The sequence below is a fragment of the Coregonus lavaretus genome (genome assembly GCF_964263955.1).
Source record: "Coregonus lavaretus genome assembly, chromosome: 25".
Lineage (NCBI taxonomy): Eukaryota > Metazoa > Chordata > Actinopteri > Salmoniformes > Salmonidae > Coregonus > Coregonus lavaretus.
Genome location: NC_140012.1, coordinates 33,102,381 through 33,129,354, shown reverse-complemented (window position 1 = coordinate 33,129,354; position 26,974 = coordinate 33,102,381). Strand labels below are relative to the sequence as shown.

General features: G+C 47.1%; 1 protein-coding gene across 1 annotated transcript in view; it reads right to left on the bottom strand.

The window, feature by feature from the left end:
* LOC311100760 (potassium channel subfamily K member 12-like) overlaps nt 1-23,890 on the bottom strand; it is a gene marked incomplete at both ends in the record, with an annotated part of 52,053 nt that extends 28,163 nt beyond the window's left edge. Inside the window, one exon of the mRNA XM_084141722.1 lies at nt 23,551-23,890. Coding sequence (XP_083997848.1) covers nt 23,551-23,890 — 340 coding nt within the window. The remainder of the gene's footprint in view (nt 1-23,550) is intronic.
* Nucleotides 23,891-26,974: the final 3,084 nt, after the last annotated feature.

Sequence of the window (26,974 nt, the reverse complement as noted above, 5' to 3'; positions counted from 1 at the left end):
AGAAACCCAGCCCCGGGCCCTTAGACTAGGGGGCTTAAGACGCAGCCCATGTCTGGTGTGAGTTTCTCACCCCAGCTACCTTTTTCTATTCTCAAGGCCTCCCAGAGTCTTTGAAACAACCTCAGGGTTTTGGGAAGGAAAATGCTTTTTTGGAAGTAGTTGGCAATTGTTGATACTATAGATCACACAGGGGAACTTGGTAAGGGTTTTCTTTTGGCAGACGAAATCCATTCAGACATGCAGTGCTGTAGCCTGCTGTAGTTTTTCTCAGAATCTATGAATGCTTCAGAATCTACAAGTGTTCCAGAATCTATGAGGGTTTCAGAATCTATAAATGTTTGTCAGAATCTATGAGTGTTCCAGAATCTACAAGTATTCCAGAAACAGTGCTTTTGGAAAAATGTGGGTTAGTGGAAAGTTTCGCCTGTCCTGACCTACATCGAATGTTGTTACTCTAAAATTGACTACAGTACATTAAATGCACCAATTGCAAAGATTCATTGAGGCTCAGTGGATTTGTAAGAAAGAACTGTGTGGGGAAACTTCAATTTCACATGTGATCTTATGTGAAGTTAATATTATAACATGTGACAACATAAAAGCAACATGTGATAAGATGAAATATGTAAAAATATTGGAGCACATGTGAAAATGAAATAAAATGGGATGCAAAATTTCAACATGTGATACCATGAAACTAACGTGACAACATTTGAAAGTTTTCACATGTGAATCTGCAATTCACATGCGAGGTGAAAACATGTTATTCTCCTCACATGTGAAAAGGTTGTGTTAAGATGTGAACTCTAAATGTAATACATGTGATTGTGAACATATGGTTTCACATGTGAACAACTGACCTCACATGTTTCTCTTTTGTACGTGAATGTCACATTCGTTTACAGATGGGACGGACCAAGGCGCAGCGTGATATGCATACATGTTTATTATAACGAATAAACACAATGACAAAACAACAAATTAAACGAAACGTGAAGTCCAAGGTACACAAACAACATACCTTACACGGAACAAGATCCCACAACTTAATGAGTGCCAATAGGCTGCCTAAGTATGATCCCCAATCAGAGACAACGAGTGACCGCTGCCTCTGATTGGGAACCACACCGGCCAACATAGAACTACACATACTAGAACATAAACATAGATATACACCACAAAAAAAATCACACCCTGACTTAACAAATAAGAGTCCCCTGAGTCAGGGTGTGACAGAACCCCCCCCCCCCCCCCAAAGGTGCGGACTCCGACCGCACAACCTTTACTTAACAGGGTAGGGGCCGGGTGGGCATTCCGCCTCGGAGGCAGATCCGGCTCCGGGCGTGACAACCACCTATTCTCCACCTCCCTGTTGCGCCCCTGGTCTGGTCTGGACCTCAGCGTGCTGCTTCCCCTCTCCTTCCTCCCACTATACTCCAAGCCCTGTCTGGACCCTGGTGTGGGAGACCCCGAACCTGGAGAGGGGCTGACGTCTGGGTCTGGACTGGAGAAGCTGACCGGAGCTGGACCGGGCACCGGTGGAGCGGACTACTCAGGCTCCGGACTGGAGCCGCTGACCGGAGCTGGATTGGGCACTGGTGGAGCGGACTGCTCTGGCTCCGGAGTGGAGCAGCTGACCGGGTCTGGACTGGACCCCGGTGGAGTGGACTGCTCTGGCTCCGGAGTGGAGCAGCTGACCGGAGCTGGATCAGGCACCGGTGGAGCGGACTGCTCTGGCTTCGGACTGGAGCTGCTGACTGGTGCCGGACCAGGCACAGGTGGAACGGGCACGGGCCGTGCCGGACTGGACACACGCACCACTGGTCTGGTGCGAGGAGCAGGCACGGGCCGAACCGGACTAGGAACATGCACCACTAGCTTGGTGCGAGGAGCAGGAACGGGCCGGGCCGGACTGGCGACACGCACCACTGGCTTGGTGCGAGGAGCAGGAACAGGCCGGGCCGGACTGGCGACGCGCACCACTAGGTTGATGCGAGGAGCAGGAACAGGCCGGGCCGGACTGGCGACGCGCACCACTAGGTTGATGCGAGGAGCAGGAACAGGCCGGGCCGGACTGGCGACGCGCACCACTGGCTTGGTGCGAGGAGCAGGAACAGGCCTGGCCGGGCTGGCGACGCGCACCACTGGCTTGGTGCGAGGAGCAGGAACAGGCCGGGCCGGGCTGGGAACACGCACCACTAGTTTGGTGCGAGGAGCAGGAACAGGCCGGGCTGGGCTGGGAACACGCACCACTGGTTTGGTGCGGGGAGCAGGCACGGGCCGTACCGGACTGTGGAGGCTGACTGGAGGTCTGAAGCAGAGAGCTGGCACAACCCGTCCTGGCTGGATGCCTACTTCCGCACAGTATGTGTGAGGCATTAGCACAGGACGCACAGGGCTGGGCACGCACACTGGCGATACAGTACGTAGAACCGGCGCAGGTTATGCGGGACCGAGGAGGCGTACTGGAGACCAGGAGCGTTGAGCCGGCACACCCCGTCCTGGCTGGATGCCCATCTTCGCACGCACGTGCGTGGTGCTAGCACAGGACGTACAGGACTGTGCCGGCACACTGGCGACACAGTACGTAGCTCGGCATAACACGGAGCCTGCCCAGTCACACGCTTCCTCGCGTGAGTACGGGGAGTTGGCTCTGCTCTAACACTAGGCTCCGCCAACCACCCTTTTAGCCCCCCCCAAAAATGTTATTGGGGCTGTCTCTCGGGCTTCTTCCTCGGCCGGCGCCTTCTGCGTTGCCGCTGCTCCTCTCTATACCGGGGCTCCACTGTCTCCTCCCAAGGACGGCGATCCATCCCGGCCTGAATCTCCTCCCATGTCCAGAATCCCTTTCCTTCCAGGATCTCCTCCCATGTCCAGGCTGTCTGCTCCTGGACACGCTGCTTGGTCCTCGTTTGGTGGGATCTTCTGTCACGTTCGTTTACAGACGGGACGGACCAAGGCGCAGCGTGATATGCATACATGTTTATTATAACGAATAAACACAACGACAAAACAACAAACTAAACAAAACGTGAAGTCCAAGGTACACAAACAACATACCTTACACGGAACAAGATCCCACAACTTAACGAGTGCCAATAGGCTGCCTAAGTATGATCCTCAATCAGAGACAACGAGTGACAGCTGCCTCTGATTGGGAACCACACCGGCCAATATAGAACTACACATACTAGAACATAAACATCGATATACACCACATAGAAAATCACACCCTGACTCAACAAATAAGAGTCCCCTGAGTCAGGGCGTGACAGTGAAAATTTCAGCTCAACATGTGAAAACAGCTATTTCATGTGAAACTACACATTTCACGTTTTTGTTGTTGTTGTAAGGGAAGTAATTAAATGGTATGGTGGTTTTAAGGTAAGTCACAGAACAATCCGGTTGGCATTTCCACTCACCACCAAATATGGAAGCCCAGTGTCGGCAGTGGGCGAAGATGGAGCGAGGTGGATTTTGGTCGACATTCTGCTAATTTTCTCATCAATGAAACATTTGATCTCAATACAGTTTTCTGTTCCCAAAACTAAAATCTGTTACAAACAGAGGACTAAGATTTGTAGACTTTACCCTTTGCCAAAGTTTCTAGAAATTGCGTTGTTTAGGAGCGCAAGGGCCACTTTAGTTATTGCACACACGCACTTCACAGAGTAGGTGTTCCCTAACGGAAATATGCAAATATATGCTAGAATGATGTAATAGGCTCTCGCTAGCTCGTGCTTGGCTCTGCGCACCTCCTTGCTTGTTCTGCCCACTATGATTAATTTGCTCCCATTGGAAATGACAGGCTGTGGTCTATCTTGGGTTAGTTCAGCTAAAATAGTATAACCATCTTTAATCAATATGATCACATTTGACATGATCACTTAGTGCTGACTTTTCAATATGACCCCACCTGATTTGAAGTGACAACCTCTGGATTTGGGAAACACTGATCTTTCTGCTGCGCCACAAAGTCTGTAGCATTCTCAGAAGTCCCCTACAGATTCATTACCTATAATACATCTCTGCACTTAGCGAAAGAGTGCAATCGGCACTGCGATTTTAGTTCAAATCAAATCAAATCAAATCAAATTTTATTGGTCACATGCGCCGAATACAACAGGTGCAGACATTACAGTGAAATGCTTACTTACAGCCCTTAACCAACAGTGCATTTATTTTAAACAAAAAAAGTAAGAATAAAACAACAACAAAAAAAGTGTTGAGAGAAAAAGAGCAGAAGTAAAATAAAGTGACAGTAGGGAGGCTATATATACAGTAAAATAAAGTGACAGTAGGGAGGCTATATATACAGGGGGGTACCGTTGCAGAGTCAATGTGCGGGGGCACCGGCTAGTTGAGGTAGTTGAGGTAATATGTACATGTGGGTAGAGTTAAAGTGACTATGCATAAATACTTAACAGAGTAGCAGCAGCGTAAAAAGGATGGGGTGGGGGGGCAGTGCAAATAGTCCGGGTAGCCATGATTAGCTGTTCAGGAGTCTTATGGCTTGGGGGTAGAAGCTGTTGAGAAGTCTTTTGGACCTAGACTTGGCACTTCGGTACCGCTTGCCGTGCGGTAGCAGAGAGAACAGTCTATGACTAGGGTGGCTGGAGTCTTTGACAATTTTGAGGGCCTTCCTCTGACACCGCCTGGTATAGAGGTCCTGAATGGCAGGGAGCTTTGCCCCAGTGATGTACTGGGCCGTACGCACTACCCTCTGTAGTGCCTTGCGGTCAGAGGCCAAGCAGTTGCCATACCAGGCGGTGATGCAACCAGTCAGGATGCTCTCGATGGTGCAGCTGTAGAATTTTTTGAGGATCTGAGGACCCATGCCAAATCTTTTTAGTCTCCTGAGGGGGAATAGGCTTTGTCGTGCCCTCTTCACGACTGTCTTGGTGTGTTTGGACCATGATAGTTCGTTGGTGATGTGGACACCAAGGAACTTGAAGCTCTCAACCTGTTCCACTACAGCCCCGTCGATGAGAATGGGGGCGTGCTCAGTCCTCTTTTTTTTCCTGTAGTCCACAATCATCTCCTTTGTCTTGGTCACGTTGAGGGAGAGGTTGTTGTCCTGGCACCACACGGCCAGATCTCTGACCTCCTCCCTATAGGCTGTCTCATCGTTGTCGGTGATCAGGCCTACCACTGTTGTGTCGTCGACAAACTTAATGATGGTGTTGGAGTCGTGCCTGGCCATGCAGTCATGGGTGAACAGAGAGTACAGGAGGGGACTGAGCACGCACCCCTGAGGGGCCCCCGTGTTGAGGATCAGTGTGGCAGATGTGTTGTTACCTACCCTTACCACCTGGGGGCGGCCCGTCAGGAAGTCCAGGATCCAGTTGCAGAGGGAGGTGTTTAGTCCCAGGATCCTTAGCTTAGTGATGAGCTTAGAGGGCACTATGGTGTTGAATGCTGAGCTGTAGTCAATGAATAGCATTCTCACGTAGGTGTTCCTCTTGTCCAGGTGGGAAAGGGCAGTGTGGAGTGCGATAGAGATTGCATCATCTGTGGATCTGTTGGGGCGGTATGCAAATTGGAGTGGGTCTAGGGTTTCTGGGATTATGCTGTTGATGTGAGCCATGACCAGTCTTTCAAAGCACTTCATGGCTACAGACGTCAGTGCTACGGGTCGGTAGTCATTTAGGCAGGTTATCTTAGAGTTCTTGGGCACGGGGACTATGGTGGTCTGCTTGAAACATGTTGGTATTACAGACTCAGTCAGGGACATGTTGAAAATGTCAGTGAAGACACTTGCCAGTTGGTCAGCACATGCTCGGAGTACACGTCCTGGTAATCCGTCTGGCCCTGCGGCCTTGTGAATGTTGACCTGCTTAAAAGTCTTACTCACATCGGCTACGGAGAGCGTGATCACATAGTCATCCGGAACAGCTGGTGCTCTCATGCATGCTTCAGTGTTGCTTGCCTCGAAGCGAGCATAGAAGTGGTTTAGCTCGTCTGGTAGGCTTATGTCACTGGGCAGCTCGCGGCTGTGCTTCCCTTTGTAGTCTGTAATAGTTTTCAAGCCCTGCCACATCCGACGAGCGTCAGAGCCAGTGTAGTATGATTCAATCTTAGACCTGTATTGACTCTTTGCCTGTTTGATGGTTCGTCGGAGGTCATAGCGGGATTTCTTATAAGCGTCCGGGTTAGAGTCCCGTTCCTTGAAAGCGGCAGCTCTACCCTTTAGCTCAGTGCGGATGTTTCCTGTAATCCATGGCTTCTGGTTGGGGTATGTACGTACGGTCACTGTGGGGACGACATCATCGATGCACTTATTGATGAAGCCAGTGACTGATGTGGTGTACTCCTCAATGCTGTCTGAAGAATCCCGGAACATGTTCCAGTCTGTGCTAGCAAAACAGTCCTGTAGCTTAGCATCTGCGTCATCTGACCACTTTTTTATTAACCGAATCACTGGTGCTTCCTGCTTCAGTTTTTGCTCATAAGCAGGAATCAGGAGGATAGAGTTATGGTCAGATTTGCCAAATGGAGGGCGAGGGAGAGCTTTGTATGCGTCTCTGTGTGTGGAGTAAAGGTGGTCTAGAGTTTTTTTCCCTCTGGTTGCACATTTAACATGCTGGTAGAAATTAGGTAGAACGGATTTAAGTTTCCCTGCATTAAAGTCCCCGGCCACTAGGAGCGCTGCATCTGGATGAGCGTTTTCCTGTTGATTAATGGCCTTGTACAACTCATTCAGAGCAATCTTAATGCCAGCATTGGTTTGTGGTGGTAAATAGACAGCTATGAAAAATATAGATGAAAACTCTCTTGGTAAATAGTGTGGTCTACAGCTTATCATAAGATACTCTACCTCAGGCGAGCAAAACCTCGAGACTTCCTTAGTATTTGATTTTGTGCTGATCAGTTCATCTGACTATTCTCTCATCATTGATTTAATTTACTTATTTCAGCAATTTGAGGGTTTTCTGTATAGTTGTCTAATGTTGGTGGGGCATATTATTCTGTTTTTATGTTACTCCTGAATCACTATGATAAATATAATGGTTTTTCTTGAGTGTATTTTTAACAAAGCTGAGATTTACTTTGAAGACCAAAGTGTAAGAACACAAGTTAAATCAGTTATTGATACAGACATGGTGGCGTAACAGGAAGATCCGAATGCCGTGAACCAAAGTATGTGAGTTCAAATCCCAGTTGAGGACATGTTGAATAAAAATGACTGTTTAAATAATCATAAACAATGCAATCATATATGCCAAAATCTGTCAAATACGTAAGTTGGAAACACTGAGACAGCGTGATGTTCCGGGGACATCCTATAGACTCATTTTTGTTTGCAAATTTATCCACATGTGAAACGTCACATGAAACATCATCACATGTGAAGTATTCCAAAACCACATGATTTAACATATGAAAGGTTATGTGACAAGTGAAAATCCACATGTGAAACTTCATGTGAAATATCATCACATGTGAAGTGATCTAAAACCACATGGTTTCACATGATTTCACATGTTAAATGTTCCATTTCACAAAATTGTACATGTGCGAAACGTAAAAAAATGTCACGTGAAATTATGTGTTTTTTCCGTAAAGGGAAATTGTCTGATATTGTAGTAATTCGATATCACATTTTTGTAGTGATATAACAATTACACACTCTGTTTCAGTTTCTCTTTAAGTGATGATGCCCGAGAAGCCAGTGTTTGGAGGATATATTGGCACGGGTGTTGTCAGGCCCGAGACGAACCGAGAACGCCTGGTTGTGAGTTACCCCTTATCCCTGTCTCAGGGCAGATTGATGCTCCATTCTTTCTTTGTGTGTGTGTGTGTGTGTGTGTGTGTGTGATATCCTCTGTAATTATATCTGTAGCCTGTGGTTGGTGTTTCTTTTGTCTGATGGATTCACCTCAAGCCTTTCTCCCTGAGAGAGAGAGAGAGAAAGAGAGAGAGATATTTTCCTTTGGTTGTGTGCTTGATGCTCCCCTCTGTGGGCATGTGGAAGTGTGGACTCTCAGTTCAAGCCAGCCCAGACAGCAGCAGTTAACTAAGATGGGGATTTATTTGCACCCAGTGTGTGTGTGCATCCACACAACAAAAGTGCGTAGAATATCTAAGCAAATATCTTCGGCGTTGTGAGAGAGTTGCTTCCTGACTGCTTGTTTCATTACTTCCTCTCAAACCTCATCTGCTTCACACACACACACCCACACCTGAGCTGGGACATCATAACCATAATAACCGGCTTATTCAATCAGCCAGGTCAACTGTGATACAAGTCAGTATTCAACGCCCATCCATGACTGAGGATGTCGGGAGCAGAGTATGTGTGCGGAGCTGGAGCGGAGTGTGCCCAATTTGACTGGAGCGCGGAGTGAGATTCCCAAAGGCTGGAGCGTCAACCTTCTCGTCCGCTCCAATTTCGCTCCAGTAGCGCTCACTTCACGAGCTCAGGGCATGCCCGGCCCAGCAAGCATTTGTAGTCTACTTGTGTGCTGCTATAGCCCCTTGCTTTAGCTACTGTCATGGAGTTCGCTAAATATTTTCATTAAGAAACTGATAAAACACACAGGTGCAAAATCAAGGTGATTTACAAAGACGAGGACCAAGAGCTAGAGAGGGAGTGCGGTGATGTAGTGTCCACAACTAAATAATCATTGTGGAATCTGAAAAGACACGTATCCCGAAAGCATGATGGTGTACTTACAACATGCACATGCTAAAATGTGCTAACAATGTTTGGATCGACTTACACCAGCTTTCACATAAGTCAGACTGCCTGCGCATTAAAATCACATCCATCTCACCCGACATCCACAAGATCGTGTACGAGTAAGTAACTTAGTGGCCTTTATGACTGTATTTAGTAGATACTAACATTATTGTGAGTGCTTATCCAGGGATATTTAGGTCTCAAGCTGACAGTATTTTATGTTTGTTCTGTTGTTACAGGAGCAGGCTATCCCGATAGAGACATTCAGACACAGACATTGCCTTTTTTTCTTTAAATTCTAGTTTTATATAGGATGCTACATTTCTGGCCAGTTGAAATTGTAAGTAGGCCTAATATTTTTTTTTATCCTGCATTCTCTCTCCTCATGAATGAAGTTAAAATGTAACTTTTGCATTATTCAGGTAGGGTAACTTCCTTCTTGGGACATTGCATTTGGGACTTTTGCATCTCGGGTCCTAGATTTTCTTTGGGTTTCAAATAATATAGCTGGCGGGCAAGTTTAGCCCGCGGTCCACCAGTTGGGGAACCTTGATCTATACAATAGGCCATCATTGATTTTAGGCCTGGCATATTCCCATGTTCAAGGAGTTTTCAGTTTTGATTGGGTTATATTGCCTAAAAAACTTTAGGCCTACGTATATAAAAAAAAAAAGAAAAACTCTACATCTCTGCCCAGCCTGGCAAGAGTGGGCAAAGGGGTGTTTAGCAACCCCAGTGGCACTGCAAGTGAGGAGAGGATATTTTCCGCCGCTGGCCTGCTCTCCAGGCACCATCGCCTGAGCCTGAAGCCACAGACTGGCCAAACTCGTGTTTCTAAAAATGAATTCTAAAAATGAATTCAAAGGCACTTAAAAGTCATTTTTCATTTAATTTGTATTTCATTCTAAGTAAGTCACAGCCTATATGCACAATGTATAGACTATTGTCACGCCCTGACCTATAGAACTCTTGTTTGTTGAGTCAGGGTGTGGAAATCTATGTTAGATATTCTATGTTTAGGTTCTAGTTTTTCTATTTCTACGTCTGGCCGGGTATGATTCCCAATCAGAGGCAGCTGTCGCTAATTGTCTCTGATTGGGGATCATACTTAAGTAGCCCATTGCCTACTGTGTATTGTGGGATATTGTTCCTGTTAGGCTGGTATGTGTATAGCCCTTTGGACTTCACTTCACGTTGTTTCTTGTTTTGGTTTGTATGTTTATTGGGTGAATAAACATGTACGCTTTTCACGCTGCACCTTGGTCCGACCCATCTCTCAACGTTCGTGACAGAAGATCCCACCAAACGAGGACCAAGCAGCGTGGCCAGGAGCAGACATCCTGGACATGGGAGGAGATCCTGGATGGTAAGGGATCTTGGACATGGGAGGAGATCCAGGCTGGGATGGATCGGCGTCCTTGGGAACGGACAGAGGATGCCCGGGTAGGAGAGGAGCACCGACGGCGCCGGCTGAGGAGGAAGCCCGAGAGGCAGCCCCAATAACATTTTTGGGGGTGCTAAAGGGGTGGTCGGGGATCGAGAGAGAAGAGCCCCGACAATTACATTTTAGTCATTTAGCAGACGCTCTTATCCAGAGCGACTTACAGTTAGTGAGTGCATACATATATATTTTTATATATATATTTCTTTTTTCATACCCCCCCATGGGAATCGAACCCACAACCCTAGTGTTGCAAACGCCATGCTCTACCAACTGAGCTACATCCCTTCCGGCCATTCCCTCCCCTACCCTGGACGACGCTGGCCAATTGTGCGCCGCCCCATGGGTCTACCAGTCGCGGCCGGCTACGACAGAGCCTGGATTCGAACCAGGATCTCTAGTGGCACAGCTATCACTGCAATGCCTTAGACCACTGCGCCACTCGGGAGGCGCCAGCCCGATACGCCCCGACCACTGCACCCGGTGGGGTTCCAGTTGGAGTTCCTACGACCATGGGAACAGGAATGGGAACAGTTTTACACTGAGGAGTCGGAGGATGATGATGACAATGATGAGTTTCTGTTCCCTAACTCGTGGGGGCTCCCGGAGGAGTCCTCACTGGAGGAGGATTGGGCGTGGAGAGTAAAGGACTGGTACAGTCGTAGACCTCCAGCGCCGGTTCCCAGTCCGGTACGCCTCGTGCCTGCTTCTCGCACCACTGGTTTGGTGCGTGCTCCCAGTCCGGTAAGGTCCATGCCTGCTCCCCGCACCAGGCCAGTGGTGCGTGTTCCCAGTCCGATACGGCCAGTACCTGCTCCTCGCACCAAACCAGTGGTGCGTGTCGCCAGACCGGTACACCCCGTACTTGCTCCCCGCACCAGGCCAGTGGTGCGTGTTCCCAGTCCGGTACGGCCCGTACCTGCTCCTCGCACCAAGCCAGTGGTGCGTGTCGCCAGCCCGGTACGCCCCGTACCTGCTCCCCACACCAGGCCAGTGGTGCGTGTTCCCAGTCCGGCACGGCCCGTGCCTGCTCCTCGCACCAAGCCAGTGGTGCGTGTCTCCAGTCCGGTACGGCCCATGCCTGCTCCTCGCACCAGACCAGTGGTGTGTGTCTCCAGTCCGGCCCTGCCCGTTCCTGCTCCTCGCACCAGACCAGTGGTGCGTGTCCCCAGTCCGGCCCGGCCCGTTCCACCGGTGCCTGGTCCAGCACCGGTCAGCTGCTCCAATCCGGAGTCAGAACAGTCTGCTCCACTGATGCCTAGTCCAGCTCCGGTCAGCGGCTCCACTCCGGAGCCAGAGCAGTCTGCTCCACCGGTGCCCAGTCCAGCTCCGGTCAGCGGCTCCACTCCGGAGTCAGAACATTCCGCTCCACCGGGATCCAGTCCAGCTCCGGTCAGCGGCTCCATTCCGGAGCCAGAATAGTCCGCTCCACCGGGATCCAGTTCAGCTCCGGTCAGCGGCTCTACTCCGGGTCCAGACGTCACGCCCCTCTCCAGGTTCGGGGTCCAGACAGGGATCGGTGCATCGTGGGAGGACTGAGAGGGGAAGCTCCGCGTTGAGGTCCAGACCGGTCCAGGGGCACAACGCAGAGGCAGCAAGGGAGAAGACGTCACGCCCGGAGCCGCCACCGAAGCGGGAAGCCCACCCGGACCCTTTCGACTTCACGTTACGTTGTTTCTTGTTTTGGTTTGTATGTTTATTGGGTGAATAAACATGTACGCTTTTCACGCTGCACCTTTGTCCGACCCGTCTCTCAACGTTCGTGACAACTATAATGATTTAATACAACAAAATGTTGTTTAAATGCTGAGCCCTTTATGTCCCTACCAGCCTAGTGTGTTGCACTCGCAAATGCTTCACAATGTATTTATTTGTAGGCTATAGCCTTGAAATAGTTTTTATAATATAGACAAAAAAAATCATTTTTGTTCCTTCTAAGGATCCCTGTCTGGCTCCTGACCTATTTAGAGTGTTTATATGCTGTTAAATATGACATGTAGCCTGTTTGAAATTGTGTGCGCTTCTTACGTTCACCTTTTCATGTTTATTCAAATACTTTTAATTCAAATCCATATTGTGTTGGTTTCAATACTTCAAAACCAAATGGTAGGTCCAGATAGTCCAAAAAATAGATGGGTGTTGGTTCAATTATTATTTTAATGAATGGAGCGTATTTGGAGCTGCAGTTTTTTTTCCTGTGAGCACGGAGCGGTTTTTAGCAGAGCGGTAGGAAAGGACATGGAGTGTCTGAGCGGTGCGCAAGCACCCCTCCATGAGCGCTGAGGGGGATTTCCAACCGCTCAACTCCGCTCACATGCTCTGGTCGGGAGATGACGTGGAAACCCGCCACTAAGGGCAACAGTGAGCGCTCTTACCTTCAAGTAGGTTTCGGTTTTGCTAGGGCGTAGTGGAGAGGGATGGTGAATGGGTGCAAGCATCTGCTTCTGATTCCAAATGTTAAAATCCAGTGATGGAAAGTTGTATTTGACATATTTGTTTTAAGCCTATCCCAAACCTTAACCCTTGCCGTAACCCTTCGGAGTTAATGCCTAACCTTAAGAATTTGGAATTAATGCCTGAACTTAATCCTAACCTTAAACATTCTGAATTACTGCCTAAACTGAACCTTAAACACTTTGAAATATGATGTTTGAGAAACATGGATGAACGTCTAATTCTGACGTGAGACTGTGAGAGCTGGTAGTATTCAATCTGCACCCTGAGTCACATACACTTACTCCCTGGACACTATTATCTAGTTGAATTATGGCCAGGAAATAGGGTCTATGATTATCAGTGGTTCTTCCCTTTCAAAAGGCAAAGTTTAGTTTACACTGCCTGATGCTACATGATGTTATGGATGAGTGATGATGCTGTTTGGATCCCCTGCTTATCTGGAAGAGTGTGTTCATGTGTGTGTGTGTGTCTCGTGCCACACCTGACCGGAGACAAGAAGGGAGAGAGCGAGTAGAGAGAGAGCGAGAGAGAGAGAGACAAGTAGAGAGAGAGAGAGAGAGAGAGAGGGAGAGAGAGAGAGACAAATAGAGAGAGAGAGCGACAAGTAGAGAGAGAGAGAGAGAGAGAGACAAGTAGAGGGAGAGAGAGACATGTAGAGGGAGAGAGAGACATGTAGAGGGAGAGAGAGACATGTAGAGGGAGAGAGAGACAAGTAAAGGGAGAGAGAGACAAGTAGAGGGAGAGAGACAAGTAGAGCGAGAGAGACAAGTACAGAGAGAGAGAGACAAGTAGAGAGAGAGACAAGTACAGAAAGAGAGAGACAAGTACAGAGAGAGAGAGACAAGTAGAGAGAGAGAGACAAGTAGGGAGAGAGAGACAAGTAGAGAGAGAGAGACAAGTAGAGGGAGAGAGAGAGAGACAAGTAGAGAGAGACAAGTAGAGAGAGAGAGACAAGTAGAGGGAGAGACAAGTACAGGGAGAGACAAGTAGAGGGAGAGAGAAACAAGTAGAGGGAGAGAGAAACAAGTAGAGAGAGAGACAAGTAGTGAAAGAGACAAGTAGAGAGAGTGAAAGAGACAAGTAGAGAGAGAGAGAGACAAGTAGAGAGAGAGAGAGAGACAAGTAGAGAGAGAGAGAGACAAGTAGAGAGAGAGAGAGAGACAAGTAGAGAGAGAGCGAGACAAGTAGAGAGAGCGGACAAACGTGGATAATCTATGGAGACAATTTAATTTAGCTTTAGATGACTACATGAAATAGAAATTGATCTTCATTCAAGCGAAGTCATTTTCCCCTATTAGGAAAAATGATCTGATATGACTATTTTACAAACAATATTTTAAAAGACTACATTACAATGCAGTGAAAAGCAATATCATGCAATTTCATTATGAGCAGTGGCAGGCCAAAAACTGTATGATTGATTAACATGAAATGAAAGTGAAAGAGAGAGAGTGGGAGGAGAGAGAGAATGGGAGGAGAGAGAGAATGAGAAGCAGCGATATTAGAGGAAGAGCCGGAATGGAAGAGGAGAGAGACTGGGTGGATGAGAGCGAATGGGAGGAGAGAGTGAATGGGAGGAGAGAGAGAATGGGAGGAGAGAGAGAATGGGAGGAGAGAGAGAATGGGAGGAGAGAGCGAATGGGAGGAGAGAGAGAATGGGAGGAAAGACTAAAATGTAAATGTAAGAGAACTCGAGATGGAGATAAAGGACAAATAAACACAGTAGAAGACACTGAGGCTGAATCTCAAATCAACCCCTAGCCCCTACACCCTAGCCCCTACAACCTAGCCCCTACACCCTAGCCCCTACACCCTAGCCCCTACACCTTAGCCCCTACACCTTAGCCCCTACACCCTAGCCCCTACACCCTAGCCCCTACAGCCTAGCCCCTACAGCCTAGCCCCTACACACTAGCCCCTACACACTAGCCCCTACAGCCTAGCCCCTACAGCCTATCCCCTACACCCTAGCCCCTACACCCTAGCCCCTACACCTTAGCCCCTACACACTAGCCCTTACAACCTAGCCCTACACCCTAGCCCCTACAGCGTAGCCCCTACAGCCTAGCCCCTACACCCTAGCCCCTACACCCTAGCCCCTACACACTAGCCCCTACAGCCTAGCCCCTACAGCTTAGCCCCTACACCTTAGCCCCTACACCTTAGCCCCTACACCCTACCCCTTACAACCTAGCCCTACACCTTAGCCCCTACACCTTAGCCCCTACACCCTAGCCCTTACAACCTAGCCCTACACCCTAGCCCCTACACCCTAGCCCCTACATCCTAGCCCCTACACCCTAGCCCCTACACCCTAGCCCCTACACCTTAGCCCCTACACCCTAGCCCTTACAACCTAGCCCTACACCCTAGCCCCTACACCCTAGCCCCTACACCCTAGCCCCTACACCTTAGCCCCTACACCCTTGCCCCTATACACCTTAGGATCTGACCTAGCCCTTAGCCCCTATAACCTTGGCACACCTATAGATCTGAGAGGAATAGGTAGACATAGTTTCATCTTGAGATGCTTCCACTTATGAAGTCTGGTTTGGAATTTAGCCTACGTAGACAAGATGGTTTAACCTCATCCCAGACATGAACATGATCCAATCAAAGGCCGTAACAGGCCATCTACTTTATAGCCACCATGGGAAAAGAGAGGAGAGACAGAGAGAGGAGAGACAGAGGGAGGAGAGAGAGAGGAGAGGAGAGACAGAGTGAGAGAGAGACAGACAGAGAGAGGAGAGACAGAGACAGAGATGAGAGACAGAGAGAGACAGAGAGAGAGAGACAGAGAGAGGAGAGAGAGAGGAGATACAGAGTGAGAGAGAGACAGACAGAGAGAGGAGAGACAGAGACAGATATATATAGAGAGAGACAGGGAGAGAGACAGAGAGAGGAGAGACAGAGAGAGGCGAGAAAGAGAGACAGAGTGAGAGGCAGAGAGGAGAGACAGAGAGAGACATAGAGAGGAGAGACAGAGTGAGAAACATAGAGAGGAGAGAGAGAGAGAGAGAGAGAGAGAGAGAGAGAGAGAGAGAGAGAGAGAGAGAGAGAGAGAGAGAGAGAGAGAGAGAGAGAGAGAGAGAGAGAGAGAGAGAGAGAGAGAGAGAGAGAGAGAGAGAGAGAGAGAGAGAGAGAGAGAGAGAGAGAGAGAGAGAGAGAGAGAGAGAGAGAGAGAGAGAGAGAGAGAGAGAGAGAGAGAGAGAGAGAGAGAGAGAGAGAGGGGAAAGACAGAGAGAGGAGAGGCAGAGTGAGAGACAGAGAGAGGAGAGATAGTGAGAGACATAGAGAGGAGAGAGAGTGAGAGACATAGAGAGGAGAGACAGAGTGAGAGACATAGAGAGGAGAGACAGAGTGAGAGACATAGAGAGGAGAGACAGAGTGAGAGACAGAGAGGAGAGAGAGAGGAGATACAGAGTGAGAGAGAGACAGACAGAGAGAGGAGAGACAGAGACAGCGATAAAGAGAGGAGAGACAGAGTGAGAGACATAGAGAGGAGAGACAGAGAGAGAGACATAGAGAGGAGAGAGAGTGAGAGACATAGAGAGGAGAGAGAGTGAGAGACATAGAGAGGAGAGAGAGTGAGAGACAGAGAGGAGAGACATAGAGAGGAGAGACAGAGTGAGGCAGAGAGAGGAGAGAGAGTGAGAGAGAGATAGAGAGAGGAGAGACAGAGAGACCGAGAGGAGAGAGAGTGAGAAACAGAGAGAGGAGCTTCACAGCTCCATAAACCTGGGGTTAAGGGGAGGACAAGCTAGCTTTCCTTTCCTTTTTACTACTAATTCTGCCCCCATCTAAACTTTACCTTGACTCTGCCTGGGGTAACAAGCATGGTTGTTAAATCTAGGCTAGCATAACTGCTCAGCCCAATTCAAAGCCGCAGAGCTGCAGAGAGCCGTGATAGTCCACGCGGCTCAGTATTACACATTTATTACACACTTTTTGAAGCGTGAACATTATGTCACAATGGAACGCTGACTGTCGCAGCTCAGTGGCTGTGAACTCCCTAGCAAGCTTTACATCACACCATAAGTGCTGAGAGACCTAAATGTGTGAAGGTGGGTTGGTGTGCTGCTGCTTCCGTTATGGCAAAGCAGTTATTTTTTTCACTGCCTGGCTGGTTGGCTCTATTTAGCCTTCTGACTAAACTGAACATAACAGCCAGGCTGAGTGTGTGGGTGTGTGGCTGTGTCAGTGCTAACTGGGTGGGTGAGAACAGGTCCTTTGCAAACACACAGACAAGCCAACAATGGCTGGGACAGCTGTTGCTGTCAGGGGTGGAGATAAAGGATTCGTCTACAAAAGAGAAAGAACACACACACACACACACACAAACAGACACACTCACACAAACATACACACACAACACACAGTCAGCTTGATGCATGTCGGACATCCTGTAGAGAGCTGTTCCACTTCCTGCCCTAAATAATACACAGTAGGTTGTGGGATCAATTCCCATTGGGATCACATACACATATTGGGCACAAACTGGTTGAATTAACATTGTTTCCACATCATTTCCTTCTGATAACATTAATCAACGTGGAAAACTGATTTTCAAAAAGTGAAGTAAAGGAATTTAGAGAATTTTTGTATTTTCCATGGCAAACCTTTAATCTAAATCTAATGACATGGTTCAAATTTCACTTCGAGTTCACATTAGTTGACAACAATCAAATGTAAATCAAAACTAGATGTTGAACTGACGTCTGTGCCCAGTGGGTTGGCACTTGAATCCACTTCACATGTTGGTTTTACAAAATTGAACATATATTAAAATGTACTTCCAATGTGCTCCAAAGGTTACAGAATGTTTTCCTCATCTCCAGTTTGATTCTTTGGTCATGCACCTTGGAGGAAGGTAACATAGCGGCAACGTTCTTTTCCCTTCTAACTATAGGTCTTAACTGCACTCCGTCCAGAGGCCCTCACTCAAACCACCAGTAAACCATCTTTACGGTCAATTTGAGTCCCTGTCAGTTTGTTTATTCCAACATCTTAATCGTCATTACTGGACTGCCAAGCCACCACAGCCACCACAGCCACCACAGCCCCACAGCCCCACAGCCACCACAGCCACCACAGCCCCACAGCCCCACAGCCACCACAGCCCCACAGCACTGCAGCCCCACAGCACCGCAGCCCCACAGCCCCACAGCCCCACAGCCCCACAGCCACCACAGCCACCACAGCCCCACAGCCCCACAGCCACCACAGCCACCACAGCCACCACAGCCCCACAGCCCCACAGCCACCACAGCCCCACAGCCCCACAGCCCCACAGCCCCACAGCACCGCAGCCCCACAGCCACCACAGCCCCACAGCCCCACAGCCCCACAGCACCACAGCACCACAGTACCGCAACTTAATGGCACACAACATCATGGCACGGACGCACACACACACACACACACTCACAGTACCGCACCACTGCAACTTAAAGGCACTTACAACAAGACGACAATCTATTGATGGACTGTTGGCCTCAGAAATATCGTAATTATACGTAGTTAACAATCAGTGTGGGCTCTGTTGGCACACATACACACACACAAACACTGGTTAATGATCAATGAACGTGGCTCTGTTGGCTATAAATGACAGTTTTATTATTAGAGGCTCAGTCAGTCTGTTTGTATTCAAGTCTTCTTGGTAATGGGCTGTCCAGACACTCACTGTGTGTGTGTGCATGCGTGCATTCGTGCTTGTGTGTGTAAACCATAGTTTCCACGTCTGGTTATTCAGCACTTGAATGGTCTGTCTGGTCTTTCAACAGGCCTGATAGATGAACACTGTGCATTGACTTTCCAGAAGATTCCTCCTGATTCCATTTAAATTCAGGAAGTAACCTGAATTGACTGAAGTGAAATGAAAGTGAAATGGAACTGACCCCAACCCTGCTACAAACTATTCTTGGGGTAAATGTACAAACCAACTACATCTGGGTTTTAGGCTATGAGGTCATCATATTTGTATTCAACCAGGAAAGATCTGTTGAGGTTGAAAACCTATTTTCCGAGGGAGACCTGGCAAGAAAGTTATTGAGACAGAGAGAGTACTTGAGAATGTTTTTAAAGGGGTAGGCTGAACAGGTGGGAGATTAGTTTTCGTTCTTGACTGAGTGTTACTAATGGGCCCAAGACTCTGCAGGGGAACAGAATGAGGATGGTACAAATTAGGAATGGACAGGTTGTGTACTGTTTTTATGGAAACGTTCTGTTAACATATTTTGAGCAACAAGAAAAATACATTACCTGACAAGATAACAACCAAAATATGACGTCTTGATCTCATCATGAAAAAATACATCATTACTGAAACCAGTTGGTCATATTCTTCATAAATGACTTTTTTTCTGAACCAGAATAACAGTTTAAAGCATAGAGAAGGGTGTCATTAGGACACATTTTGCCCACTGGGCATCGGGTTTGCCACACAGCCCCTTACTAGGCCTCAGGGTACACACATACACACATACACACACACACACACACACACACACACACACACACACACACACACACACACACACACACACACACACACACACACATACACACACACACACACATACACACACATACACACATACACATACACACACACACAAACACACACACACACAAACACACACATACACACACACACATACACACACACACATACACACACACATACACACATACACACACACACATACACACACACACACACACACACACACACATACACACACACATACACACATACATATACACACACACATACACACACACACATACACACATACATACACACACACATACACGCACATACACAAACACACACACACATATACACATACACACACACACACTCCGGCAAGCGGTACCGGAGCACAAAGTCCAAGACCAAAAGGCTCCTTAACAGCTTCTACTCCCAAGCCATTTGTTTTTACACTGCTGCTACCCGTTGTCTATTAGCTATGTATGGTCACTTTACCCCTACCTACATGTACAAATTACCTTGACTAACCTGTACCCCCGCACATTGACTCGGTATCGGTAAAGTTTGATTTGATACACACACACACACACACCGGAACTCAGTCACCATCAGCTATGCCACACAGCCCGTAACTAACCCTCAGGCTGCACTGGCAGGCATACTTGCTCTTTAGTGACATATCAGGAGCAAATGTTAAATGAGGGGGAGCAGGGGGTGATTCTCATTAACATTCTTTTTCCCTATCGCTCAAAATGTTCCCGAAACGCACCCGTGGGTCCTGTCCTATACAGAGTTACGTGCAGTGCCTCTCAGAATGGAGAATGGAGAGCAGAGAGCTAGCTGGATGGAGAGCAGAGAGCTAGCTGAGCCAAACCAAATGGCAGAGAAACAGGATGTCACCTGCGAGCCAAAGACTCCTCCACAGCTAAGATGTAACACCTGACTGGAAAAATGGCTAATCTGGTGTTCTGGGTGAAAGCCAGTGGAAAAATAGGATTGTGAGGCTGAAGGAAGATGATGACGCAGTCATTTTGCATGGAGGAGGTGTGTGTGTGTGTGTGTGTGTGTGTGCATACTGTAGGCTACCAGCCTGTACAGAAGGTTTAGTCTGGCATGAAAAATGGCTGAGGCTGATGATTTGGTCAATTTACACACTGGTGGTTCCGTCATGACGCATCAAACAGTCCTAGTAGGCCTATGACAATGTTCTGGCTACAAACCAATGGAAAGTAGGACTCTGATGATTAAGTCATTTAACTGTGTAAGGAGGAGTATCATTGAGTATCCATTACAATAATATCCTATAGAAAGCCATTGGTGAAATAGCATTCTGAGGCTGAGGTTTATGCTGATCTGGGTATTGTACCTGCTGGAATACTAGTGATAATAGGCTACATGATGGCGGAGACAGTACAGGTACATCAAAGTTGGGACTGTGAGTGTGAAAAACATCTTCTCTCTCCAGGCCATCAGACTGTTAAATAGTCACCACTAGCCAGCCTCCGCCCAGTACCCTGCCCTGAACTTAATCACTGTTAATCACCGGCTACCACCCTGCACCTTATAGACTGCTGCCCTATGTACACAGTCATTGAGCACTGATGACTTTAATAATGTTTACATACTGTTTTACCCACTTAATATGTATATACTGTATTCTAGTCAAGGCTCATCCTTTATAGCTACTGCTGGACACACCTTTTCTATTCATATACTGTCCATAATGTCTATACACACAATCATATATATATATATATTTATATTCTGGACTCTGGCGATGCTCGTTCTGATATTTCTTAATTTCTTAATTTAAATGTGTGTGTATTGTTTTGCATTTCGCTGCACCTGCGATAACATCTGCAAAATAAACGTCCTCTCACTGTCAACTGTGTTTATTTTGTAGATATTTGTATGAACATAACAAGATTCAACAACTGAAACATAAACTGAACAAGTTCCACAGACATGTGACTAACAGAAATTGAATAATGTGTCCCTGAACAAAGGGGGGTTCAAAATCAAAAGTAACTGTCAGTATCTGGTGTGGCCACCAGCTGCATTAAGTACTGCAGTGCATCTCCCTCCTCATGGACTGCACCAGATTTGCCAGTTCTTGCTGTGAGATGTTACCCCACTCTTCCACCAAGGCACTTGCAAGTTCCCTGACATTTCTGGGGGGAATGGCCCTAGCCCTCACCCTCTGATCCAACAGGTCCCAGATGTGCTCAATGGGATTGAGATCCGTGCTCTTCGCTGGCCATGGCAGAACACTGACATTCCTGTCTTGCAGGAAATCATGCACAGAACGAGCAGTATGGCTGGTGGCATTGTCATGCTGGAGGGTCATGTCAGGATGAGACTGCAGGAAGGGTACAACATGAGGGAGGAGGATGTCTTCCCTGTAACGCACAGCATTAAGATTGCCTGCAATGACAACAAGCTCAGTCCGATGATGCTGTGACACACCGCCCCAGACCATGACGGACCCTCCACCTCCAAATCGATCCCGCTCCAGAGTACAGGCCTCAGTGCAACGCTCATTCCTTCGACGATAAATGCGAATCGACCATCACCCTTGGTGAGACAAAACTGAGACTCGTCAGTGAAGAGCACTTTTTTTCAGTCCTGTCTGGTCCAGCGACGGTGGCTTTGTGCCCATAGGCAACATTGTTGCCAGTGATGTCTGGTGAGGACCTGCCTTACAACAGGCCTACAAGCCCTCGATTCAGTCTCTCTCAGCCTATTGCAGACAGTCTGAGCACTGATGGAGGGATTGTGCGTTCCTGGTGTAACTCGGGCAGTTGTTGTTGCCATCCTGTACCTGTCCCGCAGGTGTGATGTTCGGATGTACCGATCCTGTGCAGGTGTTTTTACACGTGGTCTGCCACTGCGAGGACAATCAGCTGTCTGTCCTGTCTCCCTGTAGCGCTGTCTTAGGCGTCTCACAGTACGGACATTGCAATTTTTTGCCCTGGCCACATCTGCAGTCCTCATGCCTCCTTGCAGCATGCCTAAGGCACGTTCACGCAGATGAGCAGGGACCCTGGGCATCTTTCTTTTGGTGTTTTTCAGAGTCAGTAGAAAGGCCTCTTTAGTGTCCTAAATTTTCATAACTGTGACCTTAATTAAGCTGTTAGTGTCTTAACGACCGTTCCACAGGTCTATGTTCATTAATTGTTTATGGTTCATTGAACAAGCATGGGAAACAGGGTTTAAACCCTTTACAATGAAGATCTGTGAAATTATTTTGATTTTTACGAATTATCTTTGAAAGACAGGGTCCTGATGAAGGGACATTTCTTTTTTTGCTGAGTTTATGTGTATGTGACCAATAAAATTTGATTTTTATGCATTTTTGGTACATTTACTGGGTGAAAGCCAGTGGCAAAAGAGAATAGGAGACTGAGGCAGATTCTGATGTGGTGCTTTTACATGGTACAGGATCAGTGATGATACATACATTTACAGTAGGTCTAATAAGTGATGCTATGAATAATAGAGTGGGACTAGTATGACAATATCCTACGGAAAGCCAGTGGAAAAATAGGAGTCTGAGTCTGAGGCTACTGATCTGGGCATTTTACTCGCTGTAGTATAAATAGAGGCCGTATTCATGAAGGCATCTCAGAGTAGGTAGGAGTGCTGATCTTGGATCAGTTTTGCGTTTTACAGTAAATCATAATGAATAAGAGACGCTTCATGAATACACCCACAGGTCTATGATATGTCATCATGAGGACAGGCAGGCCTTCTGCCTCTACTAAATACCACACATATTTGCTGTCTTTTTGGACAAGATAACAGGCGTGTAAAATCTGTATTCTGAAAAACTGGATGATGAGAATTATATGCCAATGTAATGTCACCCTGTTCCTCGGTGAGGAAAACCATCAATGATTAATCGCTGACTGCTCAGGGTTGCTGACCTTGCCATATTATGAGACATCATCTCTCCATATGTTTAACCAACATATGCAATGCCGAAGCACTCTCAAACGTCTCGCTGTTGCTCACACATACATTGTTTATGGAGATATGAAGATGGGTCCTACAAGGTCAGTGATATCACACACACAAACTAAAAAAAGCAATGCAGTTTTACAATATGGTGCCTAACTAAACTATAAATAAAACATAACGATTTGGATAACTTCTGTGGGAACTGTTCATGCATAGCTAATCGCAAAGATAAGCTGTTGCATTACATTAAACCGTAATTGAAATGTACATCAAATCATTGAATGTCTAAAGAATGGAAGGATATGTTGGCATAGTAAGTGCAGCAAATTCCCAGAAGATGAGCGTGATATTGTACAAGCTCTCTTGTGAGCAAATCAGGATAATTCTTTATGAATTAATTTAGACTGATGCTTATCTCTGCATGTGTTTGTTTCTTACTCATATTTGCCACCACTCTGTGTCTGAATTAAATTAATGCATTAAATCACTGATATGCTCGATTTTTATACTCACCAATAGTTGATACCACAGTCCCAACAAAGTAAAAAGCCCCTGTAAAATCCCATCGCGGCCTGAGAGCGTCAGCTCGGATCCCCGCGGCAATAGCCGTCTCATACTCCCGTAGGAAAGAGTTCAGATCATCCAAGCTGATATTGAACGTCTCGCTGAAGTTGAAAAGTGTCCTGTTCCATTTGCCATGCGCCTGCACCTCCGAAGGCCGCTCTATAGCGGAAAACACCGCGGCACCGCACAGCAGATACAGAATAATCAGGACTGCGAGCAGCAAGAAGCGGCCGTTGTCTTCGTTTATGTGGAGGGAGCGGCAGCCTTGCAGTCTCTGGCCAGGCATCATCCAGACCTCAGCACCACTAGCGCGACGGACAGCGACCCGCCCCGCGTTGGACAGAACATCCAATAACTTTATGGTCCCACTTTAGAATCTTTAGAAATATCTCAATGGGTTTTGCAAGGGCTCAGAGCGTCTTCCAAAAACGTTATAGGACATTTATACAAGCCAGTCTCCCTTCTCATCAATTATATAGGCTAACCTGGACAACCGAGAAGAACTAACCCCACTTATGGATACGCCAAATAGATAGAACCTTTTGTTATTCCTTAGATTGGGACCGATTACTTTTTTGGCAGTATCCAGAGCATACCACATCAGTGCAATAGGCTACCTATCAACCCCCTAATCCAAAAACAATCGAATTATCTTTAGTGGCTATCCATCAACCCCTAATCCAAAAACAATCGAATTATCTTTAGTGGTAATGCAACAAAGTGAATCTAATCATCTGTTCGCTATTCCTCTTCCCCTTGCCCACTGTGCAAGCTATATGCAGGAGCAGATATGCAGTCAGTATCCTCTGCTGGGTTGCTGCACCAAACTGCTCATCCCCGGTGGGCTATTATATCACTTTCTGTCACTACCATTTAACACGGTCGAATTACTACACATAGAAAGAAGTCATTGCGATTTCCTGCAGGCGCATCTCGGTCATTTTGCTTCCTCTTTCTCTTCGCCTATTCAACTCCTCAATCTATCTTCCCATGGCAGGCTATCTGATGCGGGTTTAAGGCGGAGCTGCGGTCCTAATGAGACAGTGATTGTCGAGAACAGACACTGGCAGCACATTGCATCGGATCTGTGGATCCCTGCTGAGATCATGCTATACTAACTAGGCTGTCCCGAAGACTGTAGTGTCCCATGCAGCATAGCTACCACCACCGCCACCGTAGGCTATGCGGAGGAGGAGAGCCTGAAAAATAATCTTCATTGACGAAGCATCAACACTCAAACTTGAGGTGATATTCTGTTATTAAACATTCGTTGAAGGTTTAGTTGATGGTAGTTGAACGGATACATGTTTTATATTTGAGTCTATGGCCCTCTGACCACAAGCCAGCTTTAGGTGTACTTTTTTTTCTTGAGTATCGTTTGACCAAATCCCATGGGCACACAGGGTCGCGAGACATGATTCATAGTAACCCCCTGTGGTCTTTCTCTTCTGCGTCTTCAATAGGCAGTGTCTATGGAGAGCCACACAGAGTTCCCGGTGCTTAACGCATGAGTCCCCACTAGCAACAATTAGCCCACACTCTGCGATGAGCGACACACTTTTAAAGTAGGCTACTGTGTCTTTCCAAAGTCTTTGACACAGATAGTTATCAGCAAGAGTCCAAGAACACAGCCTGTCGAATAACAGACACTCCGATATCGACCGTTAATTAAAAAGGAAAATAAAGTCCGATAATAGAGGCTCCATGAAACATCCAATCAAATAGCCTACACACTGACCCCGACTTGGCTTATGCCGCTGTCGCTGTCGCGCAGCTGTTGACACACGGGGGAGGCGAGTTGGGGGTGGCGCGCATCATGTGCCACAGCCGTTCCCGGATGCGCAAAAAAGAAAGGATGCGGAGAGTTCGAGCTCCAACCGTCCCTGCGCGCGTCAGAGTAGTCAGAGCTTGTGCTGAACAGCATTCGTTCTCTTCCAACCGTTTTCAACTGTAGCAGAGGCTTTTCAACTGCATATGAGTCAATTTAGAATCGAAATAAATCGGCATAAGACTATCTAACCGTTTTAATTTGTCCAATAATTCATATATTTGGCGGTATGAATCGTTCTATATCCAAATACTATTTTTTGGGGCGCACATTAAATGAACGTTCTACCTAAATCTATGGCGACCTGCAGAAGCCAGCAGTGGCGTGTATTAGTGGATGCCAAGGGAAGCCAGTTTTCACCAAAAAATGGACCAAGAAAAAAACATCCTAATGAATCTTTCTTCTCTATGTGTTTCATAATTGTCCATCAATAATAATAATAGCCAATCAGCATTAAGCTAAACTGAGCGAGCTCCGCTGTGAATGGTCCTGGCACACCAAAAAAAAGTGTCAAGGGAAGCCAGTTTGGATTTGGCTTTAGACCAATCACATCACAAGCCAAATGTCATTATTGACAGAAAAAAACTTGAATAGTTGCATCTAGTTGTGTCATCATCCGATGGCTAGCTAGCTAGCTAAAATCATCCCTTTCGGGGCCTCTGGAGTGGCGCAGCGGTCTAAGGCACTGAGGCCCGGGTTCGATCGCAGGCTGTATCACAACCGGCTGTGATCGGGAGTCCCATAGGGCGGCGCACAATTGGCACAGCGTCGTACGAGTTAAGGAGGGTTTGGCGTGGTGCTGGAATAGTGGAGGCAGCTCGTGTTTTCTTTGCGACTTGCGGTAACTCTCAGTGGTTCTACATCAATATTTGTTTAGTAGTCCGAAAATGTCGGAAACAATACCTTGCTTCACCATGTTGTAGGTCATGTAACTGTTTGTTAAATGCAATATATTTTGTTGACTTCACCAGACAGATGTTGCTCTCCGGTTTTGTAATGAAACAAATGTGTGGTTGAATTTATTCTGCCACAGTGTCTTCTTATTGTCTCGGCCTTAGGCCTATATATCACAGTGGCAAGGCATACAAACTAACAGGTTTTAGAGCAAACAATGCAATTATCATAACACATAGGTTGTAATATGGCTTTTTTTCTGGATTGGCTTCCCCAGTGATTTTACCCACGCACTGCTACTGGATGCCAGTGGTCGGTGAATAGCCTATTGACTGGATCATTGGCCCCAGAAGGGAGAAACAGAAAGAGATAAACATTTGCCAGCCTCATTGAAAGCACTATTTGCTTGCACCTTTACTTTCTCCTCTCCTCTCCTCTCCTCTCCTCTCCTCTCCTCTCCTCTCCTCTTCTCCTATCCCATGTCACATAGGTGTTGATGCTGTCATGTGAACTTAGATGGATCCTGGTCATTAAATATTTAATTTTACCCATCAGGAACTTCCTTTATATTTTCCCATTAGTAAACATAGCTATATCTAATGGGAAAGGTAAATGGGAACTGCCAATTCTGCCATATCATATAACCCTTAT